General features: G+C 32.5%; 1 protein-coding gene across 1 annotated transcript; it reads right to left on the bottom strand.

The window, feature by feature from the left end:
- Nucleotides 1-15005: 15005 nt before the first annotated feature.
- LOC144545910 (uncharacterized) lies at nucleotides 15006-17036 on the bottom strand. Its single transcript, XM_078294474.1, has 2 exons — nucleotides 16896-17036; nucleotides 15006-16637 (listed from the first exon to the last, which is right to left on the bottom strand). The coding sequence occupies exon 2, from the start codon at nucleotides 16558-16560 to the stop codon at nucleotides 15382-15384; it is 1179 nt and encodes a 392-aa protein (XP_078150600.1). The 5' UTR covers nucleotides 16561-16637; nucleotides 16896-17036; the 3' UTR covers nucleotides 15006-15381.
- Between the last annotated feature and the right edge of the window lie 1573 nt (nucleotides 17037-18609).

Raw genomic sequence — 18609 nt, 5'->3', positions numbered from 1 at the left:
AATTTTTGATCAAGAAAAAATATACACAAAATAAATTAAGAAGTACAGGATAAATAGGGCTCTAGGCCTAACAAGTAAAATCATGAAGGTCTCACCTTGAAGACTGAAAAAAACATTAGTTTTGCTAGTTTAAGATTGTGTGATCTACTGACACTATTTAGTCCTCTTGTGTGATCTATCTAACATAATTCACAACATTCAAATGATTTTGTAAGGTCATCATACATATTTGCTATTTATAAACTTTCAAGTTGTTTTTTTTATAGTGTTGTACTGATAAATTGAAGAAATTAAATAATCTCGAATAAGCCATTTATTATTTTTATATTTATGGTGTACGTTCATGCTTGTAAAGTTCACAATATTTGAGATAATGGAGGAAACAAATAAAGGTAGGGCTTAAAAAATTCTTAAGCTTGATGGCTAACAAATATGCTTAAACATGAGTATAAACTCAAACCATATCAAATGGAAAATAAAAGCAATCTATATAATTTTTTTATTGACAAATGCACAATTTGGTGATTACGATTCACTATATTCTTCCCATGCATGCAACATGTTAATTCAAAATAGAGCATCCGAGAATATATATAGATGACTAATATAATTGTGCACGGAAAATTGTTATTTTTACACTATTAATTTCTAAGAGTGTATATATATTGTTTGAGAAAATATTACTAGTAGAATGATGTATTGTATTTAACTATTTATATATTTAAACTGTGTATTATAATATTATTAAACCCCTGCGCTCAGTTCATCTGCTCTCTGAAAGTGACAAATCTCAGCTGTAATATTAAAAGAAAGTCAAGATGGAAAGCGGGGCCCACAGGGGGAAGCAGGTGGAGGAAATTAAAAAATCAAAGAAATGGAGCTCCAAAGTTGTAGACACGTAATTTGTCTAATCTTCTATTTACTAATTAAAGTTTATTTTCAGTTTTGTTCTAGTTATGTTTCCTAATTGCTGATTTGAATGATTATAGGGGTTGTGTGATTATATGTGACAGATGCGAGAAACGATTTGACACCGTGCAGCTACTGTTCGACCATGCAACATGTCAAGAGAACATACAAGGAAGGAAGTCAAAGTTAAGTGAAATCTAAGCATGTGTGTAACACTCTGCAAAATACATATTTAAAGTGAAACATAAAACCGATTATTTAAAATTTTGTTTGAATTGCATAAAAGTATGTTATATTGATTCGAAATTTCTAAAATATTTAGAAGTGAATGTTTGAATATTTGACATAGGAATCAGATTAATTACCGATCAAGCATATGAACGACTTTTAATTTCTTTAATTTATCATCTTGAACTGATTTGCGAATTTTAAAAATTTAAGGGTTAACTATATAAAAGAACTAAATTAAAGAAAAAAAAAAAAGAGGATGACCAACGTGGCAAGTGCCACGCAGCCCATGGTGAGTGAAACACCATATCTTCATTTCCCTTAATTAAGGGTCTTTCTTGTGTCTTTCCCATAGAAATGGAAATAAGAAACAAACAGAAAACCAAATAGAAATAGAAGAAGAACAGAGAAATGAAAGGAAAAGGAAAAAAAAAACATTAGAGTTTCTTTTTGTTGCTTGCTGACTGATACGATTGAATCGATGACTATGTATGTGTGCTTTCTCTCTTATCGCTTCTAACACAATTATATATTGAGTATATTGTTCTCTGTCTATTATATTTCTTCTGATCCGATGAAAGCTTAGTAATCTTTGAGAAATTAGTAAGCCATGTATATAGATTGTGGTAAACTAATTAAATTGAATAAGTTAATTGATCATTTCTTCTTTCTTCTTTTGTTTTCTTTATCGGGTTTGAACTTGAGTTAGGTATCAGCCTCCAAAATAGCATTGTACCAATGCTTTGTTGTTCTTGTGAACGGTACCTGTGGGTACGTCTTTCCCTCTGTTTTAATTTCTAAGGATAGATTCGTAACAATGGAAAGAAATAAGGGTAAAATATTCTAAATATTATTGCTTAGGTAAAACCCTCTTGTCATAGGGGTTAAACAGCAAAATGAAGAAGCTTAACTTTCAGCTGGAAACTTGGAATATAAACGGGAATTTGGATGGTGGGCCTCTATGCTTGATTCGTAAATAAAATTAGATATTTAATGTGTTTGAATTGGTCTTCCGAGCTTAGTGGAAAATAAATTAATCGGACCATTGGACTGAACCGATAGTAAGAATTGTGAAATAATCACATGAGATTCAAATAATCAGCAAGGGAAACAAAATATTCAGCAGGGAAAACAAATTTATATCAAACAAAGAAGGAAAGAATCAATTAAGCAAAGAAAGAAAGAATTAATCCAACAGCTCCTCTTCCTAGCCTACCTTCCTTAAATGGTTTAGGAATTGATTTATTGTATTATCTAGCCTTATATTCTAAAATTAGAAGAGGTAATAGGATTCAATCTTCATGTTAAATACCCTTGGCTGGTGCCATGTAAATAAATAACAAAATATTATTTGATTAATAAAATATGGGAGGGAAGGATGATTCATGGGAGTTCTGTGTTATTTAATTTTATACAAGTAATTTTGTCAAAAATAACAATGTATAAACACAATAGAATAAATTGAGAATAACTAAAAGCACTAGAAAAAAAAAACAATAATTGAATTCATATAAACTTGGAAGTTAAATATTAGAACAATATAAATTATTATGTTATATTAAAGTACTACAGGTATTGATATATCATATTCTGGTATCTTATGGAGAAAACTGATGAGATGAATATTCAGGACAAACAGATTGCTAGAGATATCATTTATTGTCCTGCGATATCAGGTGTGAGGTTATTGGATTAATCTAAGATTCATGACTACGAATTAAATCGTAAGTTTGTTGACTATTATATTGATATTGTTTATCGATTGGTATATTCTTATTGCAAATGATTGATTGAGATTATAGTGATTGAATTGAATGAATATTGAATACTGAAATTTTTGAATTGAATGCATATTGAGACCATAGTGATTGAATTCAATGAAACCTAGGTTCGTTTTTTAGTCCTTTTGTTGATATATCTAACACTATTCACAACTTTCAAATTATTTTATAAGGTCATCTATACATAGTTTCTATTTATATACTTTTATGTTGTTTCAATAGTGTTGTCATGAAGAATAATTTTTTTTTAAATCATTTCTAACAAGTAATTCGCTGTTTTGTATTTATGGTGATTGTGCACGTAAAATTCATAAGATTTGAGATTTTGGAGGAAATAAATCAACGTTGAACTTAATGAAATGCATAATCTTGAATATATACAACAAACATGCTTAAATATTGGAGCACTCATAATTTTTTTTGAAAAATACTTGAGAAAAGATTTTATGCCAAGCTTTTTAATCAAACCTTATACATAATTTTTCTGAAAAATAGATCAGTATTTATTTTTAAAAAATTCAATATTATATTTGATTATTTTGGCACCTCTGCATTTTCTTATTATAATCTTCTATCACTTTTTTTCTTTACTGTATTAATTTTATGTTTACTTGTAAAATAAAATTAAAAATATTTACTTTCAATACAATTTTCCAGGAACAACTCTGCAAACATGGTATGAAAAATGGACATAAAAATCACTTGTAATGGAAACAATTTGCCGAACTATTGTCGTTGTGATATTTCATTATTGCTGCATAAGAACTTGTGAAACGGCTAATGCAAAAGAAGAAGATATGCGTGCGAAACAAGGCGACAATATATGTTGTCTACTTTAGATGCCGTGGTGACAAATGAAGCACCACTTATATATATATGAGGAGGGTTCAAATGCCTCCATGTTTTTGTGCCTCCATCATGCCTCCATCTCACAACATCATTTTCAAAATTCAAACAGTCGATCCGAACCGCTCAACCTAACCTCCATACTAAAATATGTTTGGAGACCAAATTTTATATTTTTAGGAATTTTTTTTACTATTTTTTTAGATAGGTACAAAAATACTGTTTTTAGATGGTTCAGATTTACTGATTTTGTATATACTCAACCTAACCTTCTAATTTAGTATAGTGCCGCGAGTCCTGTTTGAGTATATACCAGAACCATTTATTAAAGAAATGTATATTTTTTATTTAAGTTATTTGGGTTAACAAGATGTAGTTTTCCTATGGTATTATATTTTTTGTTGGCATTTTTTTCATTTTACAGGTTGCTGGTAGTTTTTGATTTCAAACAGGTAGAGTTGGTACTAGTGGATCAGCCTATATGATGGAATCATGCTTATTCTCATGGTACGCACAAATGTGAATATATATAATGTAATTACTTTAAATATAAAAGAAATACATGTGGTCTCATAAATTGATCCTGCGTTCTTTTTTTCCATTTTTTTCTCTCCTCGGCTTCTTCTTTCTTCTGTGATTAATTTTCGTTTTTCTTTTTAGTGTTTTTAGTGTAACGTTGTTAAATTGCAGATCCGGATGGGTCGAACAACGCATTTTTAAATAGGGTAAATAGTTGCAGAGGATTTGGAAGGACACGTGGATGATATTTTCATAGTAGGAAATATCGGTATCGGTATCGGGATCGGTCACGGCCGATACCGATACGTATCGAACCAGTATTGAACCAGTATCGGCCAATACCATAGATTGGAGCTTAACACACTATCGCGAGTATCGGACCAGTATCAGATCGGTCACGGCCGATACGAATCGGTATCAGCCAATATTTCCTACTATGGACATTTTGAAAATGGCCCATTTAAGTAAACCCAGGCCCGGTCTCACCTTTAACAAGGCTCTAAGGATGAAACAACCATTATTTTTTGTGAAAGGGGAGGTAGCACAATTGGCTAGAAAAAAGTCCTAGGATTGTTGTACCCAAAGGTCGAGAGTTTGATTTTCCCTCACTACTTCGTAGCTTCTGCAAAAATTTTCAAAAATAGAAACAATAATTATTTTTTGTTTGTTTAAGATTGTAATAATTAAAACATTTTATTCACATTTTGAGTATATTTCGGATTTCAATTTCTTAATTTCAAAAAGTTATCTCTTACTTCTCACATTTTTTGAGTAAAACATATAATTATGTCTTGTTGGAAAAAAAACAATGTTTGTCAATCTTTTCACTAAAATCATCTTGAAATCATCTTATATTCAACGGTAATTTATAACCAACTATATATGTGGAGTCATTATTTGAATCCATCTGATTTGGAATTTGAAGATAATTTTGTTTATCAATTTAGTCCTTACAATTTTAAATTATTGTTTTTGTCCATTAAGTTTCAAGAGTATCATTTTGATTATTATAAGTTTTTAATTTGTATAAATTGATCCTACATTTAACATTCGCTGCATGGCATTGCACTGAACTTATTATGGTTGTATGCTTTATGGCGTTAGCTGTAGATATCATTTTGATGCTTCACACCTCGAGAATCTTTATCATTTCTATTTTTTCAATTTTGTATGAATTATTATGTTTCTAATGAAACATGTCATTTGCCACTTTTATTAAAAAAAAAAAAACTTATTGTGGTTGTTGTTACCAAATAATTCAAATAACATGAAATCAAATTAATATTTTAAGTAACATTTGTGTAATTTACGGCAAATAAAAATGGTGAATTTGTAAAGTCAGTTGGAACTGCCAACCAACTATATCATTAAATACAAGTTTCAAAAATTAATATTGCGGAAAGTATGAAAAGGAGGAACTACATTATATATGGGTACAATTGATATCAATTTTTAGTCTTTTATGTAGTATAATTTTTAGGTTAGACTTTTTGTGTGAGTTATCTAACAGTGCTCATAACTTCTAAATGATTCTCTTATTTCAATTTTTCAATATTTCTTATATATATAGACTTTCAAAGAGTTTCTACCCGTTTCATTGTTTGTTCACATGGGCTGAATCATAAATCTTATACAACACATTATTTTCTATATAAAAAAAAATCTGCAAATTTGTATTGAATTTGCAAAATATTTGAGACTTTGGAGAAAACTTATGAAGGTAGTGAAATTTTATTTCATTTTCTCAGAATTATTTTTCATAATTAAGTTTCTATGCAATATTACATAGAAATAAATCATCTCAAGTCTGCCTCAACATATATACACTGGACTGCATAAGTCATTTTCTTGTGAACAACTTTGGCTAGCCGATTAAAAATTCATGTCAAGTTTGTTAGGTGGGTAATTTAGAGTGTGCGTATAATCCATTGCATTTTCTAAATATAAATCTTCAAATACCGTCTTTCATTCAAATTTTTTATTAAAAAAATTGAAAAATTCAACATTTGCTCTTTTAATTTTATTTTTTTATTAACATTCAAACAAAATCTTTTTTTATTCAAAAGCAACTTACTTCAAAAATGGCATGGAGGCGAGGTTGTCCAGTCTTCCCAACCAGATGGATGCATTGCTAAAACATATCTTGTGCTAATTTGGATCTATGGTTAATGATATCAAACATTTGTGCAAGTGATCATGATTATGAGTGTGCAACGTGCCGCCATGCTTTCTCACCATACAAGACCCACATAGTTTGCTCACATGGAACACATTTAGGAGGATGAACACAAGTTTCTTCAAAGGCAGCATAGAGATGAGGAATGCCGGCTGTTGTTCTATTTGGGATACATCATGTATGACAGTTTAGTTAAGAGCTTGCTAGAATATGTTTTTTTTTTGTCTGTGTGTATAGGCGACATCCAACATTTTTTATATACAACTCGCACTAAAAAAGACACATTAGGTAAATGATGTTATCCTTAGGTCGCTGGTTCGAATCCGGCAGGTTGGATCTTCTTTTTCTGTTGCAGACCTTTGGTCTTTTGACCATTGTTTACCCCTTAAAGACTCCTTGATATTTGAATTAGTAAGGGCAGTTACCCTTTAAACCATCTGGTTAACTAGGAACAATTTATGCTTTAACAACTCACCCACACCTACAATTCAAACTATAGGTAGCAAAATCATTGCACTTACTTTCTTTTGGTGTCAATCCAAAAATGATAATACTTATTACAAATTAACATTAATCATGCCCATGGATGTTTCTCTTCTAACTCAAGCAGGCCCAATTATAATTCCCTCGGGGACAGATACATCCTCGGAGGACGTCAACAGCTGGGATTCCGAGGAAGAGCCATGTCGTGGATTCGAGGGGTCAGACCTTTCGGACTACCTCAGAGACAGAGCAGAACTTGATGCCCTGGATGCCACTATATCAGTCTCTTCTGACCCCACTCAGTCAAACTCTTCCTTTGCTGATTCCTCAGTTGCTCCATGACCTGCTTCTATTTCTTACTTTAGCTATATTCTCTATGTTTAGCTACTTTATAGAATAAACTTTATTATAGTACTCTCCCTTATGCTATGTAGATATCACTTAGATGCTTCTCATCTAAAGTGATTTATTTTGTTGATTTTGTATGCAGTAACAATGCCTTAGGGCTATCTTGTAAACTTGCTTAGTTTCTAATGAAACTGGTGGCCATGCCACTTTTATTCAAAAAAAAAAGGTAAATGATGTTAGAGAAAAATCATTGTTGTTATTGTAAACTTTGATCTCTGACAATTTTCTGAAAGACAAATTAACAATAAGAAAGGTAACTGCTGTATGTGCATTCATAAATGCTTGTTCTGTGCCTATTAACAGATGGCAGATTTACCCATCTGGTACAGTGTACCAGTCAGTACCAGTGTTGTACAGTACAGTGTATCAATACCAATACCAGTACTAGTACTCCTTCCATAAACCCTCGTTGGTGCCTATTTGTCTAACAGTAAGATAGTAAAAGAACAGTTAACATTAAAAAAGTAAAAGGGTTATATCAACATTGACTGCTACAGAATGATCAGCTTAGGTTTCTCATAATGCAAGCAATTCCTAAAGCCCACTAACTGTAGGTTTAGTTGCTTGTAAAGTAAATTTGATGACCCCAATTTGCCTAGCTCAATTGTTCTAACCAATCCAGCTATATTCCAATCAAGCTTACATTAACTTAATATCTTTTTACTTTTCAGCTTGATTCTGGCCAAGAAGGATCGACTAAAGTAAGAGAGTGGGACAATCTTAAAACTGACAATGAAATAGCTCTTAGCTGGGTTGATTTACATAGCACCAAAATCACTTTACTTCGTACCAGACTCAGCTGATACCAAACCGAACCTGGCTTTGCATTACTATTTTGTATTTAGTATTTTTCTTGTTGAACTGAAAACAAATTTTAAGTTTGTGCCCTCTGGTACAATCTTAATTTGGTACAGTACCGGCTTCAGTATCAATTTGCAACTGATGGCACTGTTATGCTGTTCACAACTTTACCAGTTGGTGCAGTGCTTTATTGCATATAGTAATTAAAGTATTCAAAGGTCTTGTTTCAAGAATTTAATAATTTAGAGGTCTGATTAGTAATTTCTTTTCTTTTTCTTTTTTGGAGGTCTTAAGGCCCATTTTTTTATTAATAGGGGGGGGGGGGGGGGGGGGGGGGGGGGGAGGCTGCGCAATTTCATGTCATAAATGAATACCAGCCAATTTTATTTGTTATAGTATCCCTGAAAAGTGTCATAGGTCACCCAAAATAAACGACCTTTGTTTTTGAGCAGTAATAATTGTTTATTCAAGAGACCCGTTCATATTATTTTCATTCTTTAAATGAGATTTGGTTTTGTTGGTTAAGCTTTTTGGTGTGATTTACCTAACAATGTTCACAATTTTTAAATGGTTCTCCTGTTTAAATTCTTCAATCCTTATCATATATTGACATTCAAACAATTTCAACCACCGCTGTACACATGAGGATTAGATCATCAATCATAAACTATAAAATATACATTTTTTATATTTACAATTTGGTGTTCTCTGTTGAATTCTGCTAATATATACGAGATATTGGAGGAAACAGATGAAGGTAGTAAATTTTTTATTCAAGATTTTTTGTTCAATAAAAAATAATTACTTGACTATGCATTTGTCATTACAAATGAATACGACATGTATAAGTTATAAATATTTTTCTATTTTTTTCCCTCAACGTATTAGACTTGATAAAATGCTACAACTATACAAACTTTTTTATGTCAATAATCCCATTAATTAATGTACAGAGAACCTAATATTATACTATTAAACCAATAAATATTTGTTAAATGTAGACGCTAACAATTAATTTGTTTAATTGCACAAATATTTTAGATCCCCGAATTAGAGAATCCGTTCTATCCGGAGTTTGGTTTTTTGATGATTTGGAAAATGGAGATCATCTATCTGATGACAATGAAAGCAAAGGTAGGAAAAAGAAGGTCGTATCTAGTGGTCTAATTACACTATACATCAACATTATTTACGGCAGTTGACTTTCTTCCACAACAGCGATTTTAATGAAGTAGCTAGTTTGCATCAGTAAAAGGTAGCGACAGAATATAACAGGTTGTACTTTTCCTTGCTAGTAAGGCTTGTTTGAATTTGTAATGTTTGACTATCTGTTGTTGTTGTAAAATAAATTAACAGAAGAGAGATGATAATTTCATGTCTATATCTTAGATAGTGATATAGATATTTTATAAAGACATATATGTGATCATTAATCAACCATTATTTATTGTCAAATCTAAATGGATGACTGAAGATTATTTAACATATATATATTAATAAATTGTCACATATGTGTCGTGTATACGTAATTTAATGTGAGAAACTAATTATTATATTATGTGAACATCTATTGAATTTTTTTAGGTTGCTTTCTATTTGATATATAGTCTCGATATAATTTTTTTTTTAATTTGTATAACACCAAATGATGCCACATCATCAAGCGATAAAACGACAAAATGGCACAAACTAGGTCTGGAGCTTTTGCATCATAATGCACCAGAAACCGAAAAAACACTGTTATTGGCTGGTGCTAGTGTGAAAACTGATTTAGAAACATAAACAGATGTAAATTGGTACATCAGCAAAGACGGGTGTTAGAATGATTTAGAGCAAGTATCCATTAATTCATACAATTAGCATAATTGAACCTGATAACATGAATCACTGGTACAGACATGTACCAGTCAAGATTATATTACTCGTAGCAACACCTTAGAAATGAATTCTAAAATCGGTCCAAGTGCCTGAAGCAAGAAATTCAAGTGTGCAACAGCTAATCTCTATCAAAACAACAAAGTAAAGCCAAATGAATTACTATGATACTGAAATCAACTTGTATTAACAAGCACTGCAAACTAAAACTACAGAATAGGATAATTGGGTCAAGAATAGCAAGATTATTCACTATAATACAATCCAGGAATAAGAATCATCATAGAAGGAACTAATTTACAATTCAGAGAAGAAAACGAGACAACCATGACAAGGTGTCAAAAAGAGGAAAATCAATTGCATAAATACAACATGTAAGTCACAAGGATGAATTAATAAAGCTATTCATATGCTGTCACAGGAAATAGATAAAATCAAGCTTTTGGGCAATAATTGAATTCTTTTCCCTCCCAGAATTGGGTTGCATAGGAAATAGATAATCCAATTTACGTGGTTTATCTTATTCTTGATTGGTTTCACTGTTATTTTTTACAAGAAAATAATCCTCGTACAAATAAATTCAGAATGAGAATTTAAAGATTGAACATTTTCCCACTGTCGGTCTGTACCGTTATTACAGTATGACCAGTAAATACAGGTTTTTTGTTGCTTGTTTGAGAGCACCATATGTGACACCATTAGTTAATATATTGTTAGTTACATTGTTGAAGTACTACTACTACATGCATTTGGGTCACAAGTTCTATCAAAATAATAATTAATTTAGACCCCAGCTGCCCAACCCCACAGTGTCTAAGCAGTTCATGGTGAAGCCAATTTTGGTTCCATACATAGTCGGCATTTTAAATGTACAAGTATTAAACGGGTCAACCTGGTCCTCACCCATTGGCCCTACCTGGACCCATTGATTAGCAGTTTTGCATTCATACAACAATAGTAAGCTGTTATTTTATTTATTCAGAAAAAGTAATTCTAGCCAGCATAACCTTCAGTTGGCTAGATGACAAATCAGCATTCCTAACCAGTGACGTGGCAACGATCAAGGTTAAACTACTCCAAAGCCCCTTTAGTGGCAAAATGGATGACTTATCTCATCATTATATGGCCTTCTCAGTATAGTAAACGGGAAGAAGGGACATAGTTCGTTTATTTCTGGCATTTGTTGAAAAATAGAAGGTGACCCTGCTGGTTGGTTGGAATATCACATTTATTGAAATCAAGAAGTTCAAAACTCCCACTGGATCTAAACCAACCAGTCGACTTTCGCAAAGAACTATCACCCGTACATTCAGTTTCTGAAGGAGAGTTCAACACGAGAGTTGTAGTGCTAGCATATACGCATCTGTGAGCGCTGGATTCATCCCAATCAGAGTCTCCATGGCCGAAAAAGACCGAAACAGTGACTGTTGCACTTAACCTTCATAAACCGCAAACTCTAAAATTGGATCCAAAAACCCTCCCCCAGATCTGAAACCCTTTCTCTAGTTTTACTTTGTAGAGATACGTAAAACAAATGTAACTCAAAGATCTAAAACAAATATATTACAGTCGGGTGGAAATTCTAGTAATTGTACCATACATGTCGAAATAAAATCTAATTTTATTTTTATGCAAAGAAATAAATCTAATTATTTTTTTATGAAAAGAAAAGAAATCTAATTATTTGTACTCATAGTCTTACGTACTACTATGGAAATGGATTAAACGAGTATCAGATATGGGGGAAGGTTTATAAATCCGCTTGTGGAGTTTGCAGTTGAGAAAGGATATGCGCAGCAGTCACTGTTTTGGATTTTTCTCATCCGTGGAGACTCTGATTGGGATGAATTCAACGCTCATGGATTCGTATATGCGAGCCCTACAATTCTCATGTTGAACTCTCCGTCATAATATGAATGTATAGGTGGTAGTTCTCTACGGAAGTCGGCTAGTTAGTTTAGATCCAGCAGGGGTTTGGATCCGAAGGGGAGAAATTGGGGCTTTGACAGCTAGGGTTTGAGAAGGGGTTTATATAGAGGTGAAATTAGAGTTGTCTTCAGATTTTGGTCGGGTTGGACTAAGCTTTAGTGGGCCTAATCAATTTAATTTTGTCATTTTGGGCTAAAGATACAATCTGTTTCTGCTATATTAATTTTTTTCTGCAAAAATTGACAAAACTATAATGATAAAATCAGAATCCCAGATTATTTTTCACATAAAAGTAGTACTATATTTATGATTCTTAATTCGAGACAAAATGTAATCAAAATTATACTTTTATAATCTTCGAAACTTCGAAAGTACATGTTGCATCTTGATTGTATATTTTGAATTTTCAATGTCTTAATTTGTATTTATTTTTTTTGTCTCTCAATTCTCACTTTTTGAATAAAGCATTCAAGTATGTATTGTTGGATAGATTAATTTGTATGTCAATCTTTTCACTCAAATGTTATATAGTTACAACTGCATGATATGTTTTTCCATACTTAATTATCTTAGTTATAACTGCATCATTGAAGTATTAAACTTCATTTTTTTTTGTGAAATAAGAGCCATGCTCCTATTTTTTAATCATATTAATTAAAAAAGATTGATGCCCCAGGTAATGATTAATTCAGATTTTGTAAATTGATCTCCCTATCCAGAAATAATGTGAAAAGCCAACAGCATTAAATTCATCCATTTCAACGGCAATTAATAGTCATCTATGTTAGTCATTATTTGGAACCATGTTGGTAGGAAATTCATGCTAATTTTGTTTATCATTTTTAGTACTTAAAATTATAGAAGTATTGTTTTGTCCTTGCCTTTTATTTTGGTTCTTAAAGTTTTAAAAGTATTAATTAGTTTTATTGTTATAGGTTTTTAATTTGTACGAAATTGATCCTACATTTAACATCCGCTGAAAAATATGATAAAAAAAATATTTATGAACCATTTGTGTAATTTATTGTAAATTAAAATTGTGAAATTCTTAAAAATGGGTTGGGACTGCTTACCAATTATTTCATTAATGACAAAGTTGTAAAAATTTTACATAAAGCAATGAAAGGTGGAATTAAAATATGAGCCTAATTTATATCATTTCCATTCTCTTATGTAGTGCAATTTTGCGAGTTAGCTTTTTTTGTGTGATTCACCTAACAGGATTCACAATTTTTAAATGATTCTCTTGATTCAATTCTTCAATCTTTGTTATATAGGCTTTCATAGATGTCCTATCCTTCTTTATGTTTACATTGGATAAATCATATATAAATCATAAACTATGCATTGTTTTGTTAAAAAAAAAAAAACACTGTAAATTTGGATGGAACATGCAAAATATTTGAGATCTTGGAGGAAACTTATGAAGGTAGTGAAATTCTAGTTGATCACTTTTTCGAAGTTATTTTTTATAATTAAGTTTCTATGCAATATTGCGAAATTAATCAATTGAGTTGTACATGCTTTTGTCATTGCAAATGAAAAAGGACATACTAATTCACTTCATTGATTATTTTTTATTGCATAAAATCTAAATTGCTGTTTTGAGTTTTTTTTTTCTATATGACTAGATGAAATTCTAACTTTGTTTTGAACAACTATATATATAAGCCTTTTTATTCGCTATTATTGGTGGTAATTTAGAGTATGGTAAGACCAGAATGAAAAAAATATATAAAATTTTCAATCATTATTTTCATATGCGATTTGCAAAGTATAATTTTAGTTATATGATTTGCACTTTGTTTGTGATGATATTCATGAATAGATCGGTTCCGAAACCCTAGATTAACAAAATAGGAAATAATAAAAAAATAAATAAAATGACCCTCTCATATATTTGTACCTCAGTCTTAAACATTATCAGCATTGTTAAACTAAATACCCCTTGCATTTCATCATAGCTGGAAATACCTCCTTGCATTAATTTTTTTATTACAAAATTATAAAAATTCAAACATTCATCTTTCTTTTTTTCTTTGAAAGCAACTTCCTTCACAAATGACATAGAGGCGAGGCAGGTCGGTGTTCCGTTTACGTATTCAAAATCAACTACTATCACGGTGTTTGTGTGAAAAGATTTGTATATTTGATGTGATAATGGGGTTTAATCCAGCCAGTCAAATACATGGATGGGATTTTACAAGGCATATGATATTGGGTACATTAGGCGAGTGTTACATGTCTTGCTTACAAGATAGCTAAGTTATGAAATTGCTAGAATATGGACTATGTACTACTTTTTTTTGTTCCTTTTGTGTTTTGCTGATCAAAGTGAAGTATGCTGATTCTTTAATGTAATGCAAAGTCCTTTATTATTATATTTTATTTGCATTCTTCGCTATTTTATTTGTTTCTTAATAAGACAAAATAATAAAAAAAAAGTAATCTAAAATAAATGTCAGAGATCAATTTGCTTGAACCACTGCAATCAATCAGGTGTGCCACTCCCAATTCGAACTTGTTGCCTAAGTATTCTTTGATCCGCTTAATTGCTCACTTTAATTTTTTGCATAATAGGATACAGCAAGCTATATATATATATTAGTATTGAATTTGGTGATATCAGTATTGCAGTGCTCTTTATTGCTTTCTCTAATGGTGTCTTTGATGTTTAGGCAAGGATCTTTAATGAATCGATGATTCTTAGTGCATGTTATTTTTGGTGTTTAATTTTAAAAACAAAATTATGTTAAAAGTTTTGTGCATTTATGCTAAATGTCATTGCAAGGTTCGCATTGGTGAAGCCATACACTTTGTGTTGTATAGAAAGTCATATTAGATACATGATGTTAAAAAATTAGTGTTGTTAGGGTAAACTAAGACAATTAATTTTCTGAAAGATAAATTAAGAATAAGAAAGTTAACTGTTGTGCATTCATAAGTGCTAGTTCTCTATCTGTTATTATAACCAAATAACCAATGGCTGATCTTCTTGAATCACAGGTATACATTTGGAGTTGTGGTTGCACAACAGTAGAGAAGTATGGTGTACCAGTTGGTACATGCAAGTACCAGTACTGTACAGTGTATCAATACCAATGCCAGTACTAGTACTGCTTCCATAAACCCTCGTTGGTGCCTATTTTTCTAACAGTAAGAGATTAGTGAAAGGATGAGTGAAAAATAACTCTTCTCATTACTTCTTTTTTATCTATCTACTTTTCTACACTGAGCCTGTCCACAAATATTCTGTTAGTCAACAAAACAGAAGATTTATTTCTTCATCATAATTAAAAGTTCATCGTAGTTAATTACATTCAATTTCACTGAAATTGAACTAAATTAACCTATAGGCATTTTCCAGGAAAAGAAACATGCATAATTAATTTGTATGAACTTGCTAAAATTGGTAGATCACATTTCCTAGAAGCCAGGATGAACCCATGAAAACAAGAACCGATGTCTAAATCTTGCTTCGAATAGAGGCGATTCTAGGTCAGTTGGATCAATTACATCTCCCAATTTTATCACTGCCCAAGACCACTCACCATTTTGATTCCCTGTTGCGAAGTAAACACAATTGTTTCTCCCTCCCCATCTCTCAGGGTTTTGAATTGCAAGACCCTGTGCTCGAGAGTCATAGCCAATAAAGATTGTCCAATTTCCCAATGTTTCCTGCTTTATCCATCTTGTCCCATTCACTGATGAATCAAGCCGATATACTTCAAGATGTGCATCCATCATCTCTTCATGAGTCAACACCAACAGAAGAAGCAAGAGCTCACCATCACAAACAACCAAAAAGTGTTGAAAACTAAAGTCCATTTCCTCAAGCCCATAAACTGCTAGTGGTCTCAGATGTAATTGAGAAGATAAATCTAACACAAATAGAGTGTGTTGAGGGTCCATTACATACATCTTCCCTTGCACGGTCGCAAGTGCCATTCTAAACATGGATCCTCTGGGTTTAACTCTCAGACAATGACTGGACCATGAAGGTGAGCCGATTTGCCAGTAGTGAAGGGTACTGCACCCTGTTTTATATTCCGATTTGGAGGTGAATACTAAGACTCCCAAGTCTGGAGAGGAGAGAGGGGAGATAAGCACAGGTAAAGGGTTGTAAATCTTGCAATCTTGCGGGAAAATAGGAGAGGAGAGCTCATCACCAGTTAAAGGGTTGAGTATAACAATACGATTTTGCGAAGGCATAAAGTGAAACAAATGGCCATGTGAATAGGAGAGGGAACCAGTTAACTGAAATTCCTTCGAGTTGCGGGAGAGCGGGGAACAGAAAGAAGGGGAGGTGGGGTCGAGGAGTCTGAAGCTGCAGTGGGTCGAGGAGCCTGAAAAGGTGCGACAGAAAAGGAGAGGCGGGAAGTGAGAGGTAGTCCAAGAAGGTGAGACGGAGGAGGTAACGGCACGCCAGGAGCGACATACAGAGGAGAAGGAAATGAAATCCACAAGGGAACAGAGGCATGTGAGGATAGTGCGAAGAAGTCCGTCAGGGTCAGGTAGGTCGGACCAGTTTCGCAAGGTTGATCTGTCACCTCTCTGGCAGAGGCGGCGGCTGGCAGTCGATGGCCTTGTCATGGTGTGTGTCATGGTGTGAGCTGGTGGCTGGCAGTGATACGAGAAAACTCGCAATCTTGATTAATAACTAGTTGTGGGCCGAGCAGTGGCTGTTGAGAAAAGAAGATAATAGCAAATAAAAAGTTATATTGCAACAATGTGCAAATAAAAGCTGTGTTTCTTATCTGGTTTAAACCTGAGTACTCATTTTTTTTTTAATGTTTGAATTGAAGGAAATTTATGTGAGCGATTGAATTTTGAGTTGAGAACAGAACAGGTGCAGGCGATGATTAGCCAGTGTCTTAATGAAATACTACACATTGTACTGATTTGGTATGAAAAACAGAGTCCAGAGAGAGACTGAAAACCTTGAAGAGAGAACCGACTGGGGCGACTTCGCCGAACTTTGGCGTGGGCGCATTGAAGCCGATGGGACGAGAGAGAGAGAGAGGCGTGCGCGGATTTGAACTTTGGAATTCAATTTCGCTTTTGGATGCGCCTATCCTTCTCGAGCAAGGTAAAGTAAGAGAGAGAATAGGAGAAATTTAATAGGCAGTGAGGTCCGGAGTGCCTATCCTCTGAGATATCTCATATTTTGCGTGACCTACGTGTCCGGTGCCTATTCGGGGGTGACGAAGGGGGCCAGTATTATTTGAGCTTTGAGATGCGCGTAGAACGTATTGGAACGGTTTAGATTTTCCAAAAAGTCACGCAAAATATGAGATATCTCAGAGGATGTGAATTCGTGAGGTCCGCTGGTAATAGAGAGGGAAAGAAAAATGAGGTGAAATCCGTGTGGCCATTTGTGTGGCTGGGATATAAAGTCTTTTGAACTTTTGTTTTTATTTAGGTATAACTTGTCTAGATTTAAGTTTTTCATCTTGAATTATCTATTTAGATTAAATTTGAAATTTGCCATGAATTATGGTTTATGGTTAATTAATCATATTTAAAAAATTTAGTTATAACAAAGATATATTGTAAAATTATGAAAATGCATACTTATTGTATGATTTAAAAGAGTGGATAACAGTTCCCCAATATTCAATCATTAAAAAAGAAAAGTAAGAAGAAACCTCATTTTTTGTGGAAGAGCAAATTTCATGTTATATGAATATCCACCTTTTTATTTGTTACAAATCTACTAAAAAAGTGTCAAGAGGTCAACCCAAAATAATTCCAGGCCTATTCCTATTCTCTTATTTGTCCAATATAATTCCAACCTTTGAGAAACAATAAGGGCCGTTCGGCAATCCAGTAGGGAATATGAATGAGTATGAGTTTTGAAAATTTTGAACTGAATTTTATTGTTTATTGTGGGAATAAAAACTTCACTCTGAGCAAATTATTTTTTTCCCACCATGAATAGTAATCTGCCGAACAGGCCCTAATTGTTTATCCATGAGACCCATTGATATCATTTTCATTCTTTCAATGAGATCATGTTTAATTGTTTTTTCAGCTAAGCTTTTTCGTGTGATTTATCTAACCATGATCACAATTTCAAAATGATTCTCCTGTTTTATTTCTTCAATCTTCTTTATATATTGACTTTCATTCCACCATTAAATCATATATCAAAAATTGTAAAATATACATTGTTTTATATTTACAATTTGGTGCTCTCTACATACTCCTGTTTTATTTCTTCAATCTTCTTTAAGATATTGGAGGAAACAAATGAAGGTACGTAGTAAAATAATTATTCCTTTCCGTCGGACTTTCTCTCATGATCAAGAGTTTTAATTCAATAAAAAAAAAAATTACATGACTATGCAATTTCCGTTACAAATGAGTATGAAATGAATTATTTATTTTATTCCAACTAATAGTAACTGTAGTTGTAAACATATTTTAATGTTTTTTTTTTCTGCAAAATGTTAGACCTGATAAGATGCTATAAGTTTTAATTTCCTGTGAACCAGTGTTGTAAAATTGAAATCACTGTAAACATATTTTAATCGCGTGCAACTCTACTCAAATTGAAACAGCGGATTGGAGAGTTTATGCCGAGCTAATCCAGGTTGTTACATTGCTACGAGATCACCCGGGCTACTGTTGCACTTAGATCCCAAGAGAGGA

Source organism: Carex rostrata, chromosome 28 (assembly GCF_964058835.1).
Source record: "Carex rostrata chromosome 28, lpCarRost1.2, whole genome shotgun sequence".
Taxonomy (NCBI): Eukaryota; Viridiplantae; Streptophyta; class Magnoliopsida; order Poales; family Cyperaceae; genus Carex; species Carex rostrata.
Note: the sequence above shows the minus strand (reverse complement) of the source record. Positions and strands in the feature narration are given on the sequence as shown.